Source organism: Polyodon spathula, chromosome 5, assembly GCF_017654505.1.
Source record: "Polyodon spathula isolate WHYD16114869_AA chromosome 5, ASM1765450v1, whole genome shotgun sequence".
NCBI lineage: Eukaryota > Metazoa > Chordata > Actinopteri > Acipenseriformes > Polyodontidae > Polyodon > Polyodon spathula.
The window spans coordinates 56,691,649-56,718,437 of NC_054538.1; the positions used below are offsets into that span (position 1 = coordinate 56,691,649).

General features: G+C 36.6%; 1 protein-coding gene across 3 annotated transcripts in view; it reads left to right on the forward strand.

The window, feature by feature from the left end:
• Window positions 1-4,667: 4,667 nt before the first annotated feature.
• LOC121316081 (AT-rich interactive domain-containing protein 4B-like) overlaps window positions 4,668-26,789 on the forward strand; it is a 146,359-nt gene continuing 124,237 nt past the window's right edge. For all 3 annotated transcript variants that reach the window (XM_041250829.1, XM_041250830.1, XM_041250831.1), the window contains exons 1-2: window positions 4,668-4,859; window positions 7,154-7,212. In XM_041250829.1, the coding sequence (XP_041106763.1) occupies window positions 7,201-7,212 (12 nt within the window). In that variant the 5' untranslated portion in view covers window positions 4,668-4,859; window positions 7,154-7,200. The remainder of the gene's footprint in view (window positions 4,860-7,153; window positions 7,213-26,789) is intronic.

Here is a 26,789-nt window from a genome sequence, read left to right on the forward strand (position 1 = left end):
TTATCATCCACCCAAATGCATGCGCGACTTCGATTGAGTGGATTTCTACCCTGATTTTAGGGGTGTCTGGCAATTCTGCCTATGGAGAACACTCTGTGTTGCTCATGATCTTTGCTGTTTTCAACTCGCTATATAATTTAATACTCATCAGCGACGCACAATCTTTCTTCATTTTTTAGAAGTATAAAAACTCTGGTAAACATAAATAATAATCACAGTACTCATACTTTGACATTTTTTGCTTTATTTATTAGGCGCAGCTGCATTTTAGTAACAGCAATAGTGGCTGGTTGAATTTGTTTTTCGGTGTTTGGTACTTTACGTCTAGATTATCCTATGTGTCGTTTCTCGAGTCAAAAATGGACACATTTCTTACTTGCAAAAGACAATCGAAGGAAGAAAACACAAATGAGTCTACAGAAAGTCCCAGGCACAGAAAGTTACACAGTGTCCCTTTGGACACACTGTACAGTATATTTAGATTTGTTTCTGTCAAAATGAGTGATGAGGGAGAAAAGTGTTTTGACAACCCTGAATCCATTTTCACTGGTACTGATTTGTGTCTAAAGAAATGCAGGGTTTTGTTCCACCAAACCAGAGTTCACTAAACAAAACTAAAAAGCAGTATAATAGTTTTAGGCTTTCAGTCTTTATAACAGTTACCTAACCTTGATTTTAAGGAATTCAAACAACTTTTGCAAGCAAAATAATTCCATAAAAAAGGGTCTCAAATGTGCAGCGTTGAAAGAAGCACATATAACAAACATACATTTTCATTTTAAAACAGTATATCTATTTTTCTGCCTTTTTTTATAAAAAAATATATATATTTTTACAGGAAATATGTTCTACTTCCACTTCCTGGGTCATTTCACTTCAGAAGTGTCATCAAGGCCATAGCATGACACTAGATGAAATATGTCAGTCAATAGAGAGAGCAGCCAATTAGTTATTGACAGAAAAGAAGCCATTGAACAGTGGGGTCAGGTTCACCTTCCAACTTTCTTAAACCAAGTGTAGTACGAAAAATAAAAATGCATGTTTACTTCATATGTTTCTTTCATAACTACACATTTCAGACTGATATAACAAATGCCCAACAGTTTAGAATTTTTGTTAGCTACAACAATCACTTCAATATCTTGTACTGGGGATATTCATGGTGACTTCTTGTCAATATTACAACGTATTTAGAATAGACACTGAATGTGCATATCTCCTATCGCCATTGTGTTTTTTTACATTGTAGTGTCCAAACTACTCTTGTGTTTGAATGCTGCTAATCTGATCTTTGGGTGCCTCCTATGTCAGGGCCCCCTGTGTTTCATATGTCAATGGGCACTTTCCTGATTAAAAAAGGATAATGAATAAAGCACAGCTTATTTCAACACTGTTTGATCAATGAAACCTGTTGGCACATTAGTTTCCACATTGTCACAACTTCCACTGTTCTCCTTAATATATATTGGTATATGATATTTAACAGAAACCCTTATGGGTCTCAGCTGAAGTTGTGAAATGATGTTGCTACTCTACCTATTAATTTCAGTTATGTGTGAGCAGGACCGTCCTTAGGCTGTGCAGGGCCCTAGGAAGTGATGATTAAGTGCAGGGTTAAGAACATCAAATTAATGCTACAGTAGCAACCCTATCTAAAAGTTTATATATAGGTAGATCATGTAATCATATGCACACTGTAAGGAGAGTTATAGGCTAATTTTAAATTTAACCTTACTGAGAGGTCAAAGGTCACATGCAAGGTCATTTTTGGATAGAGCACATTTCCCATATGTGTTCCATAGTAACCAATAACCTGTCTGCACTTTAAGGAGTTATAAACTAGTTTTACATTTGACCGAAGATTTTGAAAGGTTTTTAAAGAAATGTGTCAGGTGACCATATTATTTACACACAAACAAAATTTTTGAAAAAAAATCATTTGTATTGACAGAGGGATAATACTTGTCATCTTTGGAGTTAATTAACTAAACCGTATTCAACTGAAGCGGTTTTAAAATTTAAGTACGAAGCGCTGGTCTGCCGGCCATCTTGTTTTAGAAGGGAACACAGTTTTGCCAAAGCTGAATTCCATTGTCCCCAGGATGATGCCTACCAAGTTAAGAGTTAGTTGGTTAAATGGTTTTGAAACAGAAGCCGTTTGATGTCTAGGGTGCGTTTCAGTGAATTTTGATATTAAAATTTAGCGCTGCAACTTATGCTTCACAACTTGAAACGGGTAACTAGAACTGTCAGACAGTTTTACGGCTCCCAAGCCCCTGTATCAGTACCCGTCTAAGCATGTTTAGTTCTCAATGTGCCAAGTTTAAAATCAGCAATTTCAACTGTTCCACAGAAGATTTTGTTTGAAAGTTTTTTTTTTCTTTTTTCAAGAATGCGTCAGGCAGCCAACTTGTTTAACGCGAGATTATTAGAAGTCAGTTGTATTGCTACAGTGTCAAAGATGATGCTTGTGAAGTTTCGCGTTAGTCAAGTAAACCGTTTGTCAACTGAGGAAGTTTTAAAATTTCAGATGTAAACGTACACCTGGTGGCCATCTTGTTTTATAAAACGTAACCATTTTAACATATTTTTATTACATTGTTACTGGGACAATAACTACCATTTTTGGAGTTTGTTGGTCAAACGGCGTTCAAATAGCAGCGGTTTGCTGTTAAGGACGCGTTTCACCAAGATTTGTGGCAGCCATTTTGACATTAAAATTTATGCAGAAACTTCTGCTTCGCAAACTTGATGCGGGTTTGGATGCTGATGATATATGCCAAGTTTCAGATCAATCGCTTCACCGGTTCCCTAGAAGATGATTTCGAAAAGTTTCTAAAAAAATGCGTCACGGACAAGGACGCAGCAACAAAATATTTTCAGCATCAGACAGCCAATGTATCCAGCTTGTTACCTGCCAAGTCAGAACCTGATCAGTCACACAGCTTCGAAGCAGCTGCAGTTTAAAAGTTTTGGGAAAAAAAAAAACAAACAACTTTAACAGTAACAATCAATCAATAAATAAATAAATAAAACTTTAACAATAGGCTTCCAAGCCAAAGGCTAATAAATAACACATCTTTACAATACGAATATGCTTCCCAAACCAGCTTGGAAGCCTAATAACAAAACAACAAAAAAAAGCTCTTTGACACATGACATTGTGTGCAGTGTCCCTGGGCATTATCAAATCCTTTTTTTTTTTCAATTTACATTCTAAATTACGTAAGAACATAAATTACAAAGGCATTTTTCTACCTTTAGCAGAAGCAAAGTCCTTTACAAATCTGAATCTTTTTTGAGTCGCCACTGAGCCCAAATATGTCTTGACAATGTCAGCCTGGCCTCGCCAGAAGCAACCTGTCTGCTAATCCATTGCCTGTTTGTTGAATGAACACATAAGAAACCAGGAGTTGCGTTTTAGGCACCAAGGGTACTTCATTAGTCTGCTAAAAATAACCAAGCCACCCCCATTAAATTTCACGACAGTCCGGTTGAGCGTGGGGCCCCCAAAGGGTGGGGACAATAAGCAACAGCCTCGCTCGCCTTAACTGTGAGCAACACCTTTCCTTCACCCTTTCAGTATTCAAATAAAGTGCTCTCAAGTCTTTTAAGGTTGACCAATATATGAAATGCATCACCTGTTCCGATTACCAGTGAGGTTGTGTTAGCAGCTACTAGATCTGACCACACGCTGAGTGAGTGATATGGCAACGATGTACTGTACCACTGTTAAAAAAGTCAGTGCCGTAACAGGTCTGGATTACAGAAAAAAAAAAAAAAAAGTAATTGTAATACGATTTGCACCGCACCATCAACCAATTACACTTTATACACAAGAAAGTCAGCGTATCGGGAATTGCAGTAGTATTGCAAAGCAAAATGGTCTGAAACGAAGATTGATTTTGCAGCATTCTTGACAATATTGATAACACAGGTGACAGGGATGATGCCACTCACCTGTATAAGACAACGTTTTAAGCGAGCTAACCCAGTACACTTCCACAATTACTACGCCCATTGTCAAATAATCAATGATTGACAGCTCGCTGCTCCACCCACCTGATTGATCGGCAACTTGCAATCCGGGTCACTTCTAACCCCACTCTTCCACTTTTAAACCCTTTTCTCTAAGGCTCTTAAGGTTCCCCCGCCCCCTCCCCCCTTCCATCCCCTCCAACCCAAAATGTCCTGTGTCGTTTCAACGCCTGCTCAACAACGTCTGGTTTAACACCCAGGTTAAAAATGCCAAAAGAAGCACACGCTTTCTCTAACAGCCAACCTCATCCGCATTCACAACAATGTAACACGCCATCACTTTTCGAAAGAGCAAGCGCCTATGATATGCGAGAGGTGTGCAGACTTTTCGCACATGTTTTTTCCTCAACACCGCAGAGTATCATGGGGGCTGTTGTTCTTTAGTTCACAGTTTCCCTATCAGAAATACAGTGCAACAGCGTCGCTATTATTTTGAACTACGGTTCAAATCATCGCAACTGTTCTGTTTCCATACTTCTTTTGCAAAAGAAAAGTAATTTTCTTTCTGTAGCCAGCCAATAGAACCTATGAGGGGGCGAGGAACCGCGTACGGGAGCCAATGAGCAGGGAGTAAGAAATTGGGAGGCTGGCCTTGGAGTCCCTTCAGTCAGTGAGAGGGGAGAGGAACACAGAAAGATCGAGTCCGTCAGTTACAGAGCATTTCGGACGGATACGCATCTTGACAACAGCCACGGGGGTGGCGAAAAACAACAATACCCGTCTGGTCTTTGCCTCCGCATTTGGTTCAGTTGATGTAGGATAAATACATTGCACCAACAAGGAAAAAAGAAGGAGGAAGTGGACTGCGGCGGCTGTTCTCGGTAAGATTAGACAATGAATAAATAATTTGCGTTAAAAACAACGAAGAGATTCTGGTGGTGGTGTTGTTGGAGAGAGTGGAAAAATAAAGCAAGAGTCATCGAGAAAGCTTTCATGAACACAGTTGAGGACTCAATGCAAAATGCAAAATGCAACTACTAGTGCTAGTGGATTCTGCTGCTGGGTTTATTTTTATATTTATTTTTTCTTCTTAAAGTAAACAAATCAATTACGGTACCGATTACTTGGGATCTACGAAACAAAAGCTTTATTTTATACTGCTCTGATTTTCTTTACGCATCGTAATCAAAATATTACAGAAATAAAATAAATGTGCATATTTTACATAAGGGCAAAATCAGAAGTGTATTTTATTGAAATATACAGCCATAGGAGCCACTTAGGGTGCAATTAAATTAAACATAGGTTATTGTCTTGTTTAAATTGAGCAATAACACCGTTCGGAGTTAGATGTGGGAAGGATAATGCTGGTCTGGATAACTCCGTGTATGCCGTTATGTTTTGGTGCTCCACCTATGCCGTATTACCATTTCTTGTTTCACTGTGGTTGAAATATTAGCATGGCTAGTCTATACTATTGTATAAGTCGATTTCTGTTTTTGTTTTATTTTATATTTTTATCTGATGTATGAGTTTTCGAAAATCATGTGAGAGGATGGTCGCTAGGACTGTACGTTTATTTTCACTGCAATGTGGGATGCATTGTACTAGCAGCGGTTCCTCAATGGAATGCTATTTGTCCTGATATTGTTAGAAGAAATTATGATTGATGGTGTCAATTTATTTGTGGAACGGTACCCTTTCATTGTAAAATGTTACTTTGTCTAGTTCGGCCTTGTTGGAGGGTTTATAACAGTTGTCGGCTTGTGCAGTGAAAGAAACAACTCTTTGAGTCAGCGATTTGCATCATAGAACGAGATTTACCAGGACCTTCCTCTTCTAAATCGCATTCTGGTCTTCTGGGAAAAGCAAAACTTAAATTCGTAATTTCAGCTTTCAAACCAGATAAACACCAGCACACACATCGGATTTGAATAGCTCAGCGCGGTTGCAAAGGGGGATTCCTGAAAATAGCACAATATGTTTTTTCTTGATCTGCAATACAGCAGGTTATGTGTACTGTTGACGTGCTGTCTGTGCTCTACAGAAAGAAGAAACAGCTGATGATTATTAAACAAAAAGGCAGGGATAGCAAACAAGCTTGCCTATTATAGTACAATAATAAACAGCTGTTGACCATACATAATTGTATTTTAGCTGTGCTATTTACATAATGATTCTGCCTTATGAAGTAGTTGCTCTTATCTGTATTGTCTATGCTTATTTGCTGTTTGAGTTTCAATTGTGATATCGAAATGGCGTCAGCCCCTATTACTGACTTAAATACATAAACAACCAATGTCTGAAAATAGTTTTTTCAAAACTATTACATGAATATTTAAATGTAAACCGAACTATAGTTAATTAATGTATACACTACACCCACATTTAGATGACGCATAATCTTTAACAGAAATAAATACTGACCTAATAAATAAACCGGACTTGGATTATACTGGATTTAATAGCAGAAAAATCAAATACAAAACCAACCCATCGATTTCCTGAGTCGAAATTGTCACTTTAACGTTTTGTAAAAGGCCGGTGGTTACATAGTGTTGCAAGCAATTCCTAACTGAAAGGATTTGTCGTTGTGTTGCACCACTTGCTGTACTATAATCAAGCACAGCATAAAGAACAACTGAAATCACTCTGCAACTCGAGGTTTGGGTACTCGAGAGCAGGGGGGGAAGGAGACACAGAAAAGTGCCCAACAGGGTTGTCTTACATATGAGCTAATAATACAGGCAACCCATTATGATGTTTGAAAATTCTCAATTAACTGTAACATTCTAAAGTCAAGTGTGTGTGTTTTTATTTGTGAACTTTAAATGCAATGTAATTGCTGTGAACTTGCAGTGGGTTCACCGTACAGTGAATTTAAAATGCAGATTTTACACTTTTTATAAAGTTGCCCCCCCCCCCCACCCCCCCCATTAGCAATTACAATAGTTGCATACTTCTGTCCTCTATTGTTATATAAAATTTAACATGGGTTTGGTTGGTGCACAATATTGTTCAATGTGTTTTTCCATCACACCTGCTACAGCATATAATTGTTATTAGGAACAAAAGCTAATATATTAATATGTACTGTAGAATATGTGTGACCAATGGATGAAACTGTTCCACTTTCTGGACTAATTGTGTGCCTCCTAAAAATATTTTCTTTCAGCTCGAGGCTTGGCACACCAGTCCCTCATGAGGAGCAAAGCCATCTGAATGAAAATGAAGGTAAGGCATGAAATAATTAATTTTATTCTCGTCTAACAGTTAACATGGAGACAGTGCCATTCCTCAGACTTGGATGTATGTGGAGTATGCATACTTAATATTCATTATGCTTCTGCAAGTGGAGGTGTAAAAGAGGATTCGAAACCTTGTTTTCTCACTTGGTCGTAGAAAAAAAAAAAACTGACCCAGTTTTTGCATGATACAGAACAAGCTATTTTCCTTAGTTCTTTAGCTGCTGACTGGATGATCCTGTTTAAAATGAACCGTATCTCCAGTTCTGGATGATCTTGGTTGTCGTGAGCACCATACAACAGTTTCAAACATTTCAGTACTTGGTAATCCACCTTTTTTGCATTGACTACATTGAAATGTTTGATTTCAGTTTAAATCAAATACAGTATGCTCTATTTATTTAGTATTGTTAATGATTAAAAAAATATACCTGTATTAATGAACTTAACCTTAAAAAGGAACAACCATTAATTATCCATTTATCCCTTAATAAACAGCTTACATTATAATGCTGCATGGTTAAATACATACAGCCTGTATGCTCATTGTTTCAACACTATTGGATGCAATTGACTTCTACTAAAAAACCTTGGCAATAAAAATTAGACAAATGTTTCAACTTTACATAACATGAATGGTGCTGATAAAGACCTAGTAGAAGCAATACATTTAGTTTTAGTGCTGTCTACTGAATATTTTCAGGTTTAGTGTTTGACAGGATTTATTCAATAGGTCACATCCTCCACTGCTGAGAGGGTCTCTTAATGTTTTATTGTAAGTCATGAGATATTAAGAGAAGTTTTATGTACACATCACAGTGAATGTACTTTTACTTCACAACAAGTGCATTTACATAATGCAATAATTTGTTTTTTAGTATTTAAACTTAAAGGGTATTTGAAACCTGCAAACTGTACTCAAGAAAAACAAAGTTTCTATATAATTCAGACTTCTGATTTTCAGGTTTTGGTTTATACTGTTTTTCGGTTAAATTCAGGTTAAATTGAGAGATTTATTAATCAAGTTTAAATTCTGTACGGTACTGAAATTCGGGTCCTATTATCACAAACGTCTTCTTATACTGCCATTTAACATCGAAACTAATTAGTTTAATTTTTTTCTGCTTTAATTAATGTTATGTTAATCGTGAAATATCTTGACGTACCTATTTTTACTGTGAAATGCTGTGAATTATGCTATTTTTTTTTTTTACAGTGAAAAAATACTGCCCTATTGCAGTTGGAGGGGTAGGAATTAGGCTTTATAACCCCTATGTGTATCTGACATGTTGTACTGTAGCTAGCCCAATCTCCTTTGCTTTATTAAAAGCTTTTGGTTATCTTGTAACCCATACAGTACCAAGGAATGACACATAATGCAAGCCTATGCTGTTGTGAGGAAATACAACTTTTTTTATGGAGAATTTTAGCCAACTCACTGGGTCGGTATTGTTGAATCCTTTGTTGACAGATGCCATTACATGGATTATGGCTATTGTAATTGCATTTGGATTATCAGACACTCTAAAGGACAGCACCTTCAAAATCATTTACTGTATGCTGTGATTTACTGCAGATTATGTTTTTGCTTTCCCTCAACTTCTACCTTAATGCTGTTTTTAAAAAAAATCTTAGTCTAGATATAAAAATGATTTAATGTGAGCATGTGTTTTAAAGAACACTGTTTCTGGGTTAGCAGAATAACCTTGTATTAATCAGACCACCTTGGTCTGAATATTATAAGCCAATACCTGGGCCCATGAAACGTTATATTGTAAAAACTGAACATTAAAAAACGAAAAAGGACTGTTGGTACATAACGTGCACCCTTTTTTGAAAAATGTAGGTGCATTTATGTCTTAGCCTACTGTATTTTGCGCTCTATATTTGTGGCGAACAGTTTACTTGGATAATGTTATTAAGTATTAATGTCCGACAGAGAATATTAGTATTTCTTATAAACCAACACATTTTTGGGAATGTTTTGGGGTTTTATTTTGGACTGGATCACTTTGGCAGCTTGAAAATGATATCTGTTTAAAACCAGTTTCAGGATTGGCTCATTCTGTGACAAACCACCCAACCCGTTACACTCTACCATCTCCGATTTGCGCCAGACTTGGTTCTTGGGGTGGTTTCAGGTAAACAAGCTCTCAATCAAAAATTTTAGACAGATCAGGTAGAGTGGTCAAAAGTTGGCTGATGGGCAAATCCAAAAAAGTATGATCAGGTAGAGGGGTCAAAAGTTGGCTGATGGGCAAATCCCAAAAAAGTAGAACAAATACATTTTAAAGAAAACAAAAGGAAGTTACACCTTAATGGTTTTGACCTTAAACATCTTTTAAAAAAATTACGAAAAAAGGTCAAGGTCTTCCCTTTGTCTGTGCCAAGTTTCAAGAGGGTAATTTCAGGAGGGTAATTTCTTTGGTTTGCTTTGAAAAAATCAAAACCTCACCCCCCCCCCCCCCCCCCCCCCCCCCCCCTGCATACTCATCCAATGCATATCTGCATAGATGACAGAAACAGAACTTCCTCTGATATAAAACTGTCTTCTTCTTCAGCTTTGAATTCATCAGAGCCTTCCCAGGGGATACTTACAGTTTTTGATTCACTTATGGAGAGAGAAGAGACTTGAAGCTGAGTCTGGGAGTTTTTGCAGTCTTTGGCTTCCCCTAATACCATCACAAGGGCCTTTAACATGTGAAGTTGCAAAAAATTATATTCAGCATCCAAGTTGAAGTCCATTTTATGGTTGCTAGCACAATCATAACTCAAGTTAATGAATTCTCCTCAGGTGGGGAAGTTTTTCCTTCACTTGGGGGAGGAGTTTGGATTGAAAGAATTCCTGGCACCTATTATACTCTACATTAATGGGAAGTTCTCAAATTCTGAACTGAGTGCAAAACCATGATTTTAGTATATTTTAATACTTTATTTCATTACTATGATAGCAGTGCTAGTAACATATCCATGCTAAAAGTAATTGTTCACCTGGAAAAAAGGTAGCTCTGCATGGAAGCAATAAGCGACACTGAAATGTCTACATGTCTAAGTAAGAAACCGTATCAACATTATTTTATACGTTAATACTAATAGTTTTAATTTAAAAAACTGAGCACCTCCCCCATTATTTTATTGTGTTGAAAAATTGATAGGCCTGCATTTGTGGGTAACAGTCAGCTGTAAATCCTGTCCTAGCAACAGTTTTGCATCAAAGCGAGTGTAACATACATTTTTTGGAATAACTGTACCTCTTGTGGAGGCTCTGGTCGTGTAGCGTGAAAAGGGCAGCATGTAAAATATACTGTGTTCCTATTTCTTTGTGGGTTTCTGGCGTAAATGTACTTATTTAACCAGTGTTATTTGAAAAATATAAATCAGTGTGACAAAACTGTTTTTATTATCTGTTCAAAATTAAACAATTTTTTTCCCTCCTATAATAATAATGAGACATTTAGATTGTAAATGATTGTTTCAGAGTAGGCTACAGCACGGCACCACTAAAAATAAATAAGTAAATAAGCCAGAGTTGAAAGATCACAGCACAGAGGCAGGTAAAATTTTGTGGCAGATAGTTGCCAAAATTTAACACCTTGTCAAAAATTGCTGCCCTTGTATATTTTATAGGAAAGGAAGGTGGAAAATGATGGTAAACTATAATGCATTGTCAGAAAATACCACCCTTACATATTGTGTAGGAAAGATTTGGTAAGAAATTGTGGCAAGTTTATTTTGGGGGTTAGAACATGCCACTCCTGTATATAAAATGGAATAAAAAATGCTAAAACTATTTTCCATGACTAATGAAGCCTGTCTGAAGGTGTTAAGATGTAGATTGCTATATTCTTTCAAAAAAAAAAAATCACCAACAAAAGCTGTTACTGCCTGAGGAAAAGACGAACAAAAACGTTACTGCCTGATCTCCAATCATCCAAGAGAAGCATGAGTCCTTATGTTGATAAAAATTGTTCATTTTATTACGTATACACAGAATCCCACATGGCTAAATCCTGGTGTATCACATGGCACGCACACATACAGCCACGTGGTGAACATTATATTTGTTTATTTTCAACCAAGACACTTTACCATTTACTCCAGATTTGTTAGTAATCACTACTGGAAATGAGAAGCACCACATAACTGTAATGCTCCATGTGACAGCAGACAGCTGCAAACTGCCTCCATACATCATTTTCTCACCCCAATTTTTTTTTTTACAAAAAAGGAGAAAAACAGGTGTTTGTATTTGTATCTTTGTAAATGCATATTTATTTGATGTTTTATTTTTTTCCTCAAATTGAGGGTGGGAAATTTGGGCTGCATCTTAAATTTGAAGATCACGGGAACACATGCCAGGATAGGTATTTACTGGCCATCGCGAATCCAGAAATTTTTCATATATTCGCTGAAAAGCAGTTTAACTAACAACATGACACCATTGACATCTATGAACCTCCACTTAGCCTTCCTTATGTTCACTGATAAAAATTGTTCATTTTATTAACGTTAAGCTACAGAATACGGTAGTCACTATGCCGACTAAAATCCTAGGTGTATGCTCAAAAGGCATGTTATCAATACCACTATCATGAGTGTAGGAGAAGCATGAGTCCTTATGTTGATAAAAATTGTTCATTTTATTACGTATACACAGAATCCCACATGGCTAAATCCTGGTGTATCACATGGCACGCACACATACAGCCACGTGGTGAACATTATATTTGTTTATTTTCAACCAAGACACTTTACCATTTACTCCAGATTTGTTAGAACTGTGTTGGGAAAGGAGAAAAGAACCAAACAAATCCTTAAATAAATTCTCTGGATTATAATTCAAGTTGTTTATTGTTTTTTTTTTTTCTCATTTCAGAAAGAATATTGTGCTAATATCACTTTGGATTAAATAGTTTTGTGAATTCCCGCCTTAATGTCATCTCTTAAATGGTATTGGTTTAAAAAGTATATAGGCCTAGCTTCACATTTTATTTTGTATCAAAAATTATATATATATTTTTTTTTATTACTGCTGCCTCTTTACCTTTTTGTGATGTCTACCACCATTCAGAGTGGCTGCCTTTGCAATTCCTCAAATGCTGTGTTTCTTATTGATATGTGTTAGGTGCTTACTCACAGTTTCAGGAGCAGTTCTGCAGGCCAAACGACCTGCCTTTGCATATATATTAATCTGCCACTTTGGATCAAGTTTCCTGGCAATATACTGCTGTGCACTAGAATTGTGCTGGCACTTAGCCTACATTATTTAGCCTACATTACATATTGGGATGGGCTAATATACAGTTTCCACAGTATGATAACCGTCCAAAAATACCATGGTATACAGTACATGGAAGTTATAAAGCGAAGGCTATAATTCACAAAAGTAACAAAAAAAAAAAAAAAAAAAAACACACTTCACAGAATGTTTTAAACTTTTGGATGTTTTGTATTTTACTATGACACAACGCTGCAAAAAGGCATAGCAAATGTATTTATTTTTTTAAATCTATGTAAAAACAATACGAATATAAAAAAGGTAAATGAATACCCTAAAGTTGTGCTATATATCCGTGGTTCCTAAACTATGGGTCGCAAGAGGTATCGGGTTGGGTCGCAGAACCAAACAAAGTCAAATATAAACATATTTTTTGTTTGAAATTATTCAGAAAATAATTACCATAAATATTTGAGAAAACAAAACAGACAAAAGATAAGATCACTACTAAACAAATAAATTATAAATAAATGACAACAATGTAGCCCCCCCACCCGCATGTAAAATGGTCTGGACCAGAAAGCTATCACATGCTCCTACTGAACGCGCACTGGCGAGCGGACGGTAGTTAGTCTGGTAGAGTGTATTTACTCAAACAATTTGTTAAAATTGATACATTTTTAAAACGAGGGAGTACTAGCGATCTAACTCCAATGCCTCCACCTGAAAAGAACAACAAACCTGTATCGAGGAAATATGACCACTGTTACACTGAGTTTGGCTTCATTGTGTGTGGGACTGAAAACGATCCAGCGCCAAAGTGTGTGTTGTGCGTAGAAATGCTTGCAAAGGAAAGCATGAAGGCTTCCAAATTTAAAATGGATTTAATTACTCGGAATGCACAAACAAAAGGTTTGGTTTATTTCTCAAAAAAGAAATCTATTTTCCAATATGTGTGTTTTAAGAAAAAAGCCCTGAAAGCTTTGTGTCTTGCATCTCTGCACATTGCAAAATCAAAAAAGCCAGACGGGAGTGTTCCATCTATATCCGATTTTCTGTCTTAAAAATATTTTGGGAACTGAAAAATGAGTGTGTGTTTAGATGTGTACTGTAGCAATGGCGGGCGTTGGCGAGCCCAGAGCTAATTTTGTAATCAAAAACGAAAAGTTGTTTTCAGCTCGCAATTTACTGTGAATAATGTGCATTTTATTTTCCTTGCAGCATTTTACACTGTAAAGATATACTTTTATCAGTGCCATGCATGGTTACTATGGCAATGGGGTCAAACAAATACCGACTTCATGATGGTGTTCAAGCTACAGTACCAGTCAGAAGTTTGAGTACACTTGCTGGAAACTAGGTTTTTTTCATAATTGACTATTTTACGTCGTATATGTTTCTGTAAATTCTTGAAAATGAAAACACATGTTACAATATACAAAACAGAAGGAGTATCAAAACTCTCAAGAAAATTGAAAATTGTCTCTAAATCTTGGATTCCTCAAAATAGCCACTCTTTGTCTTAACAGCCTCACAAACACAAGGCATTCGGTTAACAAGTTTCAGCAGGAAATCACCCAACATGTCTTCCCAGCTCTTCTGCAGCAATTCCCAGAGATGTAGGGCACTTGTGGGTAGCTTTGCTTTGACTCTGCTGTCCAGTTCGTCCCATACAAGTTCTATGGGATTGAGGTCTGGAGACTGGGCAGGCCAGGTCATTAGATTGAGTTGTCCTTCACTTCTTCACCAGATAGTTCTTGCACAACTTTTTGAGTTGTGTTTCGGGTCATTATCTTGCTGCAGAATGAAGGACTGCCCAACTAGCCATAATCCTGATGGAATGGCATACTTCTGAAGTATGCTATGATAGCCGTGCTGGTTGAGCTTGCCATGGACTTGGTAAAGATCACCAACTCTGTCACCAGCAAAGCAACCCCAGACCATGACACTGCCTCCTCCATGCTTGACAGTGGGAACCACACATGCCGAACTCATGTCCTCACCCTCTCTGCGTCTTACAAATATTCGCCGGTTGAACCCAAATATTCCAAATTTTTACTCTTCGGTCCATAAGACCGACTTCCACTCCTCAAATGTACAGTTTCTGTGTTTTTTGGCTCAGACAAGTCTCTTCCTCTTATTCTGCACTCTTAACAATGGTTTCTTTGCAGCAATTCTTCCAGTTAGGCCAACTTCATGCAATCTCCTCTGAATAGATGATGTTGAAACATCTCTACTTCTAGTAGCATTTAGCTGAGCTTGTATTTCAGGGGCAGTTACTCGCCGGTTTCACTGACTTGTGAGTTGAATGAACTTGTTCTCTGATTCTGAGGTCACCCTTGGCCTGCCTGAGCTTGTTCGGTCCTCATGAGTGCCAGTTTCTTCAAATCGTTTGGTCTTGGCCACAGCAGTTACAGACACAAAGTTCTTGCGATTTGACCTTCATTTCTTAAAGTAATTACAGATTTACAGATAATCTTTTGTCTTTGCTTGACTGAGCGTATTTTACCATGTTCTGCGCCCTTACATTCAGGAATGACAAACTTTTGCCTATGCTACCTATATTTATAGTAATCATTTACCCTCACCTGTTAACAATAATTGGTGACAAAAGGTTAATTAGTTAACATGGTAGTTAACTCAGAGAATATCTAACAAAGATACTTTTATATTTAGGCTAGTGTTCTAACACCATGTTATACACATTTCAGACCTTTAACTGACTTGGGCTTCAGACTGAAATCCCCTTGCATTGGATTACCATTTAATTGAAATTGACAAGATTTACATTTTCGATTTAAAAAATTTAATTTTTGAATGCAATTCACTTATGATTATCAGCTTATAAGTACACATCATATAATGAAACATTAAGTGTTTATAGACAAGTTTATACAGTTAAAAAGCATAGATAATCATGAAAAACCTGGTTTCAAGCAGGTGTACTCAAACTTTTGACTGGTACTATATACTTAAACTAGTCTGTACATTGACCTAGCGAGTCGGTGGCATAAATTATGTTACAATTTACTAATAATTTTGAAGGTATGTAACTTCATAATTATTTTATGTATTAGAAATTAGAGTATTAGAAATGTAAAGAAATACAAAAACTTGGGTTTTGTCATTTAAGGTTTGCCGTCAAACATTTCTCCAGTGTATTTATTGATTTAAAGGCAGCAGAATATGGAAATTTGAAGTTCCTTTTCAAATGTGTCAACATAATTTTAAAAGGTTTACAAAACTTGAAAATGTTGCTGAATTTGTCACTCAAGGTTGTTTTTTAAAAAAAAAAAAAATATATTTTTTTGTCTGCTTGTTACGTTTTTTTCTGCAGCCAACACATTTACAGAACATTGATACATTTAAGATTGTTTCAATAGCAACTCAAGTTGGAATGCCCTTTGATGTAGCGCAAATACTTCCAAGGTTAGGTCAAAGATAATTCTGTTTAATAGAATTGAAATAAATAGAATATCTTTTGTTAGCTGTGCCTGAGAAAATGCAGTGAAAACAAGCAGCCATATTTAGCTGGAAACGAGGTGTTCTTAGCACAGTAATAAGCTTTAAGTTTTGGTTTGAAGGCAGCAAGAGCATAGTCTGTTTTTCTCTTTCTATTTTCTATTTGCTTGACAGGCGCCCATGTGCACAATGACTTACAGCTTTTTTGCTTGGGTTTTTTTGTTTTTGTTTTTTCTGTTTTGCACTTTTTTTGTAAAATGAAACTGTTTTTGCAATTAATGTTCAGTATGTTTGTTTCTGTGTGTTGTATTCGCATAGATGCTTTGTGTTTTGTAGTGTATACGTGCAACTACTGTTAAAATATAAACTTTAAAAACGTTTGCCTTGCTTCACTCGGCACTATACTTTTCCAGTCTTGGCTACCTTGCTCTGCACCCACCCCTGTGAAGAAATGTTAGACAGTATAAGGTTGCAGCTCCATGAACGGTTTGGTAAAAGTTGCAGGTTCACTATTTAAATTGATGAAAGCGGCGTCATCACCGAATGTGCACAGCTCATGGTTTTTGTACATTCCATGTGGCATGATGAGTTTATTGAAGTTTTTTTTCATTAAATGTATGCTAGTGTAAAAGCCTCAAACAAAAAACATGGTCATAATAATTATAGGTCTCCGTTATTTTATTTTTTTTTAATTATTAATTTGAACTCTTTTTTTGACTAAATATTTCAAGTTATTTAAAAAAATGAACTAGCTACAAATACCTTTACATTGTATGAAACTAAGTTGAAAACTTAATTTTGCCCAAAGTGCAATTGTCTGTGTTGTATTACTATCGGTTATCTTCAGCAGTAAAATTCAAGGTGTGCCTGCAGCAAAAACAGGACAGCAGAGTATATGAGTATGCAGACGAAGTGCGTTTTAGAGACAGACATTTTGTATTTGTGCTGGTAGCTTTTCTGTTTTATTTGATAAAATACAGCAAGTTACTATTATGATACTTATTTTCTATCTATCATTTTGTATAAAGAAGTAATTTTTAAACCTTTATTCTTACTTTTACTTTTATATTGCTGCACTTTTTTGGTTGGTCCTGTATGTATATGCTTTTTCACACTCTCACTGGGCATGGATCCAGAAAATGATCTGGCTATTCAGGTGGGTCATGAGTTGGGAAAGTTTGGGAACCCCTGCTATATATATATTATACTGCCACAGTATGTATTATTCTAACTATTTGTTGTTTTGAGCAAAGGATAGAACAATGTGGCACTAATGTACAAAATTCTAATGCATAAAATAAACAAACGAATTGCACTTTGTTCAGTTGTTGGGGAAATGGAATTCTGAATCGTAAAGGTTTATTTCTTAAAACACAAACATTTGCAAATACAGGTTATTATATTAAGAGCAGAAAAGGTACAGATAGTGGACAAAAAAAATGGAAACACCAATGTAAATTCACTTAATAGGGCGTTGGGGGCCACCACGTGCGGCCAGTATATGCGCCGTGGCATAGTCTACCAGCCTCTGGAATTCTGCAGGAGGGATGCGGCACCATTCTTCCATGAGAAAGTCAGTCAATTCATGCCTGGTTGATGGAGGTGGGAAACGCTGTCTCAGGCGTCGTTCCAGAATATCCTATAAATGCTCAAGTTGGGTTCAGATCTGGTTACTGAGAAGGCCATGACATATGGATTACGTAAGTGTCATGCTCATCAAAACATGATCACTCAGTACCATTAATTAGCGATTAGCATTGACCTTGCCTTCTAACAGATGAGTGCACCCAAACCATGCCAGGAAGATGCGCCCCACAACATTACGGAACCACCAGAACCCTTCACTGTTGGAACCAAGCACTCAAGGCTGTAGAGTTCTTTAGGTTGGCGCCACATGTACACTCATCCATTTGTCGAGAACATGGTGAAGGATGATTCATCTGGCCATATCACATTTCTTCACTGCTCAGTAGTCTATTGCCCGTGCTCTTTGCACCACTGGACTCTCAAATGTGCATTGCCAGGTGTGATGAGTGATTGTGCACTGCAGCCCGACTGGTATTCTGCTCAGTGGAGTTTTCGGCGGACCATTTTTGATGAAACTGGCTGCTTGTGCCGCAGGTTGAAATTTGCAGTCAGTTGATCTGCAGTTGCTCGCCTGTTTTGCCTTGCACTTTGAATTAATGCACAGATATCACGATCCTGGAGTATGCGCTTCCGCCCACTGTTGGCCTTTGCTGGTTATGTTTTTCCCTCGGAGTTCCATGCTGACATCATCTTGGACACAGTTGCTCGTGAAACATCAGCAAGTTGAGCTGTCTTGGTCACTGAAGCTCCTGCTAAACACGCCCCAACAATCACCCCTCTTTCAAAGTCACTGAGGTCTCCTCTTGCAGCCATGCTAGCCATAATTAGAGACAACCAGGCCTGTCCAGCATTTTTATACGTGACCCTAAGCATGCTGGGATGTTATTTGCTTAATTAACGCATGAGCCACACCTGTGTGGAAGCCCTTGCTTTCAATGTACTTGGTGTCCCTCATTTACCCAGGTGTTTCCATTTATTTGTCCACTATCTATTTATTTTTGGCTCAGGGTAAATAAAATAACGTATTGCAACATCATTAAAAATGTATTTTAAGACAAAGATGTATGTTCTTGAATTTATACAGTCACATAGAAAAGTATTGGCACCCTATGCTTATACTATAATTCAAGGTAACAGTTTTGGGCAAGCATTTAGTAAACTTTAACCACTGTAATATACCAAAACGCAGAATACATAATTTCTAGTCATTTAACACATAATCGTTAACAAAAAAACAAGATTGATTAAAGTATTTGTTCATATCAAAAATATTGGCACCTCTGTTTCAGTATTTCGTGTGTCCTCTTTTTGCTTTTATAACCAGTGTGTTGCATCTTGTTGAAATTTGCATATTTCCTTCAGCTCAGACAGATTGGATACACAATGCTTGGCTGCAGCTTTTTTCAGTTCAGTCTCAAGCATTTTTTATTGGATTAAGGTCTGGTGATTGCGAAAGCCATTCCAGAACTTCTATCTTTTTGTTTTCTTCAAGCACTCCAAAGTTCACTTAGCCGTATCAGGGCTTCGGACAAATCATTCAACTGCTTAAAATGCAACAACTTGCTAAGACACTAAAGTGATACTAAAATAGTAACTTAATGACTACACTCACTTGTTGCCTAATTCTGCTGAACAGTTAATCTGTGCAGCTGATGACTGCAATTGACTCAGCATGTTTATATTTTAAATATTTTCAAAGTTGTATGTGTAATTGGGGACTGCACCTTTAATTGTGCACAGTCGTAATGTGGGAAACAGCGTGATGCAGCTCCAGTGCTCAGTGTTAATGGTGTTTTGATCTGACAGCATGTAATACAAACAGCTCTTATGATTACATGTTACTAGGGCTGTCCCGAAGGGTACATTTTGACCTTCGAAGGTTCGGAACACATTACCGATAACACTAATTAGCATAATTTACTGGTGACCGTCACCATGGCAACTACTAATTATATACTTGATTGAAAATCCTATTATCTTACAGGTAATCCATATAAATGAAATAAAACATTTACATCCAGTTTAAAAATGTTATATAGAACAGTAATTATGTTTTTATAATTAAAATAAATTGATGTTATTTGCGATACTCATACATATGTAATGGTGGACGATAATGCCTTTTTCTGTAACCGAGTATCATGATAGCCATGCTTATTCGCTGAATAAATAAAATATATAACATTTCTTGTAAAATATCTTGTTAACTACTATCTTAATCTTATTTACAAAATAAAAAGTGTTTAAAAAAATGCTTTCATACAAGTTCTAATTGTGATTAAAAATATCAGCTACTAAACAGTTTCACATTTCAAATACAGATCATATGTTACTGTAACCCTCTTTAAATAGATAAATACGAACAAAGCATATTTTAGACACTGCCCGTTTACGCTACATGACCGGTGTGAAAGGCTTCATGAGATGTAGTTATTCCAAAAAAATGAATGTTTAGCTCACTTTGATGCAAAGTGTTTGCTGTGAAAAGACATTTACGTCTCACACAGACCGTTCAGTGCCACTTACTCTGCTTCAGTGCAGGGCTACTGTTATCCACAAACGATGGTAAAACTCTTAGTGTTAGCGTGTATTTTATGTTTTATACTTCTCTTACCATAACACTTTCCGTGTCTTGAAGCAATACAGCCACTGTAGGACTCCCCCACCTGCTCCAGTGCACGGTGGCATAAAGAGGTGCTATGTGGAACAGTTTGGTGGTGGATTTTAATACAACAACTTTTACTTAAGTAATTGACATTCTACAAGGCAAAAGATCGAGTTTTGCATGTGACATTTCATGTGTGATTTTATAGTATTCACACATTGTCAAACAGTTTGTTAACAGAAAAAAAACAAAACAAAAAAATCTGCGTGAATGTTGCCTGATGAACCTCTGAAGGTTTAGAACTGCCTTCTGAATATTTTCATTAGCACAATCTGAGAGCTTGGTTTAGTGAATGGCATTCTTTTTTGTACTGCACTCAAATAAGCTGCATTTAATTTTGAATGATTTGAGTTTTACTTTTTTCTCAGCAGTACACTTCCTAATTACAGTCTCAGGTAAATGGTCGGGTGAGAAATAAACCTTTTCCCTGCAACAGCTGACCCTGCTTTAGTATAAACTCTCGCTATTGCTGTTTTTCATTATGATAACTGCTTAAATTACTTCTTTGGCCGCAGAGATGTTATCAGCTCATCATCTAACTGTAGAATCTGCTGTGCAATTAACATCCTTAACTCCTGATGGTAAACAACCAAATCTGTTATAACTGCAATAGTTGTAGCTGTTAGAATGTAACAGACAAAAAAATCTGTTTGAGTTGACTCTGTTTAGGCACCCTATGATTTGACTGGTGAAAGGTAACTTTGGTTTATTGGAATTATTGTTATTATTAGTTTATTTGACAGACTCCTTTGTCTATGGAGCGCCATTAGTGCCAAAACTATCCAGTCATTAATTTCGAAATTTGTTTGTTAATTCGTCGGTCAGTTCATGAATTGGTCAATTTGTCCAGCAATTCATTAATATGAAGGGCTGTACGAATAATATTGCAGTTTATTAGAAAGGGTGTTTCAAAAGATATTCTATTTAACAAGATATGACTCCTCCGCTGATTTTCAATGGAGACTTCCATCTCACTGCGCGCAAAGCATTGTGGTAGAGATTTAGGCAAAAAAATTCTATGGAGAGTCAATGGAGGCGTAAGAAATGTTGCTGGTTTTTGCCATGTTAAAGAAATGCATCAAACTTTTGAATTAGATTTCACATTTTCCCAAGACCTTTTGAAGAAAAGGATCTTGTCTTGGCTAATGTGAGTGTTCATGACTCAACTATCAGAAAAAGACAAGAATGGTGTTCATGGAAGGATAGCCAGGAGGAGAAACACTGCTCTCTAGAAAGAACATTGCTGCCCGTCCTGAATTTCCCCAAAGAGCACATAGATGATCCACAATACCTCTGGAACAATGTTCTCTGGACAGACGAGTCAAAGATAGCTTTCTGACCTCAATGAGAAATGTCATGTTTGGCGAAAACCAAACACTGTGATCAAAAAGAAGAACATCCCAACCGTCAAGCATGGTAGTGGGAGTGTTATAGTTTGGAGCTGCATTGCTGCCTCAGGACCTGGACGGCTTGCCATCATTGACACAACCATGAATTCTACATTGTATCAGAAGTTTCTAGAGGAGAATGTCAGGCCATCTGTCCGTGAGCTGAAGCTGAACCGAAAGTGGGTCATGCAGCAAGACAATGATCCTAAACATACAAGAAGATCTACAAACGAATGGCTGCAGAAGAAAAAATTCCAGACCTAACCCTATCGAAATGTTGTGGCAGGACCTGAAGTGAGCTGTCCATGCAAGGAAGCCCTCAAATGTCACCGAGAACAGGGGCCCCAGGACAGATCCTTGGTGAGAGAGAGAGCCACGTCAGGAAACCTGGAAGGAACAAGTAGTGAAAGAGGAGGAAAACCAGGCAAGAGCAGTACCAATGATCCCCTGGTCAGAGGGAGAGGAGAACAGCATGATAGACAGTTCAAGAATAATTCGTTCTAAACTAAAATACAACAGAGAGACACAACACTTATAACAAGAACAACAATAAATAAATACTTCATGTGTTAACTAACAGTTGATAGTACTGTGTGTATGTCTAGTGTGGCAGGGAAAACAAATTTTAGCCCTTTTATTTCATTTCGCGGAGTAATACAGACTTTTTTTAATAGGGAATTTTTTATTTATTTTTTATTTTTTTGTTGCTGAAAACTAGGATCCCTGACTCCCAATGGAACCTTCACTTTCTAATCAATTAAAAAAAAAAAAAAAATCACTGTTAATTGATTGACTATAGAACTAGTGAGGAGAAATTACAATTTAAATAACCAGGTTTTTTTTTTTTGGTTTTTTTTTTACTCAAATGCAAATAATATTTGGTTGGTTGTACTACAATTGTAATATTTATTTGGAGTGTGAGAATAGATAATGGAAAGATAAAGGGGATAGGACTAATAGCGGGAAACGACCCCCCCCCTTCAAAACGAAACGAATAAACAAATACTATAACGGGAAATTTTGGCTGGTGCTAAATTTTGGTGGATTTGCCACCTTGGTAGATTTTGACGGTTTTTGAATTGCTGTATTTCACTCTTGGCACGTTCACAAAGAAAAATGCCACAGTTTACTTAATGAAATCTGTCTTCTAAAACAGTATCTCATTTACAGTAACTTGTTATAGCATCTACAATGTCACCTGCAGCAACTTGGATAAGAACAAATGCGGCCATCTAAAAATGAGTTACAGCATTGTCGTTACAGAATCCTTAACTTTAAGATACCAGTAATTGGGGAAGGATTGGTAGCTGCAGTACAGACTTTAACAAGTCTGAATTAAACAATTCTGGCTGTTTACAGTACTAAATTGACCCATTGTAAAAAAATAACACAAAACTGCTTAACATAAAAAAGAACAGTTGTACAGGTACCACAGTTTACACTGCCTCAGCGCTCCTGGTCACATCATAAATTCTAGATTTTCTAAATCCATTGATGTAAATGTCTGGTCTGCATTTAATTTGTTTAAGCAAATTGGCTTAATCACACTGCCATTCTCCTATTCACTTTGACATCCTTTCCCTTGCCCAGCGCTTCTTTAACCTGTGCTGCATACCAGTCTGTCACAGGCCGGGATCACTTGCTGTATGCAACACTGATTCGTGGAAGAATTATTGGCAATCCAATCAAAACCGTCAATAAAGCCAAAATAAATTCCCCGCCAAAATTTCCCATTATACTGTAATAAACACACTTAAAACAAACAAAATAAGATGTCTTCAATTAAAGAATACATGGTGAATCCCAGTAGATTTGAAGTTGACTTTTTCAAAAAATATTGAAGGTTTTATTTAAGAATTTGTTTCACGTCAGATATGAACAAATTCCAGCTGTTACACTCCAAGGACGACTCTCACTGACTGAACCACTTAACTAAGCTCACTGCTTAACATACAGAATCCTGAGTCAATCACATCACTCAACATTCGTGCTTGATTATCTAAGTCTGCTCATTCGCACTAGGATCATTGGTTTTCAGCGCAGTGTGTACCTGGGTAATGCAGTTTCCTACTGAAATTCACACAATGACACACTCAATTCTTCGGTCGCCAGAGAGTTGACTTTAAATATATTTTTAATTGCCAACAATTTTGGCACAGACCATAATAACAGTAAGTAAGTTAGAGAATCTGTACTATTATAATATAGTATTACATAGCCTTTCGACTGCATCTCCATCTTCTGACACACAGATGCCACAGTTTGTCTTTTCTTCAGCGAACAAAATTACTTTTCTTTTAAAAGCTGCATCAAAAAGTGTTCATGAAGTTCGCTGTGCAGCCATTTTAATATACTGGTACAGCACCAAGAGTAATTACTGTAGTGGGCAGTACTGTGTACAGTTGGTCTTGTTCAAGCGCACCAGAATAATTGACATGCGCAAAAGTAAATCGGTACCCTAACTAAAAACCTTGAATCCAAGTCGCTTGAACTTTTTATTTTAGCCACTAAAGTGCAACTTAACTTTGAGTAAATAATAATAATAATATTAGTAATAACGCAAGACTAGAACTAACTACCAATAGATTGCTGATACTAACCTTATGTGAATTGCTCACTACACAAAAGTGTGTACTGAGTTGGAGTCCAGTTTGTCATCTTTAACTTTGGGTTATTGGGATCCATTTTTGCTGCCCTGCTAATGGCTGAAATCCACTTTTCCCTCCTTTCTGGCTCAGCAGACAGGAGGGCGAAGTCGTTTTCCTGTTCTGTTGGTGCACCCCACAGCACAACACACACCAGGCATTGTAAAATCTAAAGTTTAATGGCCGCGCTTAGTTAGTGTCATTGTTCACCAATGCTGTTTGACCGCCAGTGTACACTTGCACTCATACCAATGTATTCTACAATTAGACACAATGTAGAAACTAAAAATATTAAGAGACATTAAACATTTTATGTCCTCGGTACCCCCGTTCAGTTGCAAGTGCCAAGTCATGTGAAGTCATGTCTGAGTAGAACTGCTACTCCTGTGATAACTATGACTATGGGTAAAGCCCTTACACTTAAATTAAATCAATATAATAATAGAATGGGGTAACCACGTAATCAGACAAAATCAACACACTTCAAAACATGCGTTTTCCTACAGTACATTTGGCTGTTTAGTATTATTATAAAATGTATTAGCTCTGCACAGAGTCATTTAACAGATGCAACAGACTCAAATATATATTTTACTCTACTTCCAAACTTTTACTAGAATGTGCTTCTTTTAAAACTGCACATTTGAGACCTTTACGATTGTAACTGTACAACAGGTAAGCCACTGTGTTTGCTACAATCACTTTAATAAAACAGAAATCATGTAGCGCTCTTTGGAAATATAGTAGAAATGTTAATGATATTATCTGATGTCTAGGAGGAGCGCACAGTATACAGTTGGATTGTGCTCTACTGCTTCTATTGGTATTGTGTTACTCTTGGTGAGGTGTGTTTATTTTATTTATTTTTTACCCCCTGCCAGTCTGCAGTCTGTCTGTGCACACTACAGTATATGTTTTTGGCATGCAAGACTATACTGTATTTTGTTACTTGGCAGGGGACTTGCCTGCACTTTGAATACTGTTACAATGATATTAGCTGCTGTGGGTTGCTGAATAAAATTGCTTCAGGACTGTAGTGGTGTTGGCTCTAGCAGTGTTCAATAGTTTAGCATTAGAGCTGTCTGGCAGAGAACAATGAGGCCCACACATAGTGAAAACCATCACAGTGCTTAGCCAGTCAGATTCCAAGAAACCCCCAGTGTGAGAAGCGTTCCAGTAGAGTGCTGCTGTATTACTTTTATAATCCCCTGTGAGGTAACGCATTTTACTTACATTTTTTATGTATCTCATTGTGATGTAACTTTACCTTTTTAAATTAGATTGCAGCTCATGTTTACCTGTAATGTATAATTTAGCCAGCTGCTTACGCTAATTAATTAGAAACCTTGCACAGGCATTTGTTACAGTAAGGGTTAATCATTATAATTTAGTATTTTTATCCTTCAATATTTAAAATGCTTAAACTGTGAGTGACACCAATTGAGTTATGTGAATAGTAGAACTGCCCATCTTGCAAAGCTCTTGAAGTACTGTATTGGATACTTTCACTCTATCAGAAACCGTGAGTGTATACAGTAGCTGCAGAAGAAGTTGTATTGAGAGTTGCCATGGATTTGGAAATCCCTATTGCATAGTTTTCTGTCAAAAGCTGTGAATACACAGTTCTTATTTTTTTTTTTAAAGGTGTTTCGCTACACTTTAAGAAATCCATGTTTAAGTTTTTTTTTTTTTTTTTTTTTTTTTTTTTTTTTGATGAGCTCTATTTTCAAAGCTAGTGATTTTAAAGAATACAGTTTTGATATTTATAAAGCTTTATTTTCCACCAAATACAAACCCACAAAGACCAAAACAAATATAAAATTGCAAATCTATGGAAAATAACAATATTTTTATTATTGATGTTAGAGCTGTCAAGCGATTTTAAATTTATATATATATAAAAAAAAAAGTTTAGCAATTTCTTTATCATTGTTTTAATCACCTGTTTAATTGATACAATTACTGCATCCATCTAATTTAAGTTAGTTTTTTTTACTGATGCTATTATTATTATTATTATTATTATTATCATCCTCATCATCATAAGCCCTGGCTTCCTTTTTCTGGATTCTGGATCCTATTTGTAGGTTCCTCTTTATAGTTGTATATTTATTTACAATCCAGCATTTCTTGTTAAATTGTTTGAACCAACTGCTAAATTACAATGGAATCCGTTTATTACTCGCCTTACTGCATTTAAAATTGTCAGCTTCCTTTACTCATAAACTGATTTTTTTCATTGCTGTTTTTTTAAAAATAATAATTTTTAAACGATCCTTTATTAATAACTTGAAATTTCCTAAATAAAACAAAACATTCACTGAGTAACTGTTATAACCTCCATAATTGTAAATAATGTGGTTTAAAATAAGTGATTCTTGAAATAAAACAAAGCTACTAATGGGCCTACAGTCGGTATCTATCCACTTTGCAACAGCACTGGTTATAGACTAGTATCATACTTAGCCACGAATCACTCTTTGCTGCGATCCTAAATTTCTGAAAGAGACTCTGTCGAAACTGACGGGTTTCATTTGTTGTTGTATTGTTGTTCTGCTACAGACAACTACTGGAAAGTGTATTTTGAGAAGTGAAAGCATG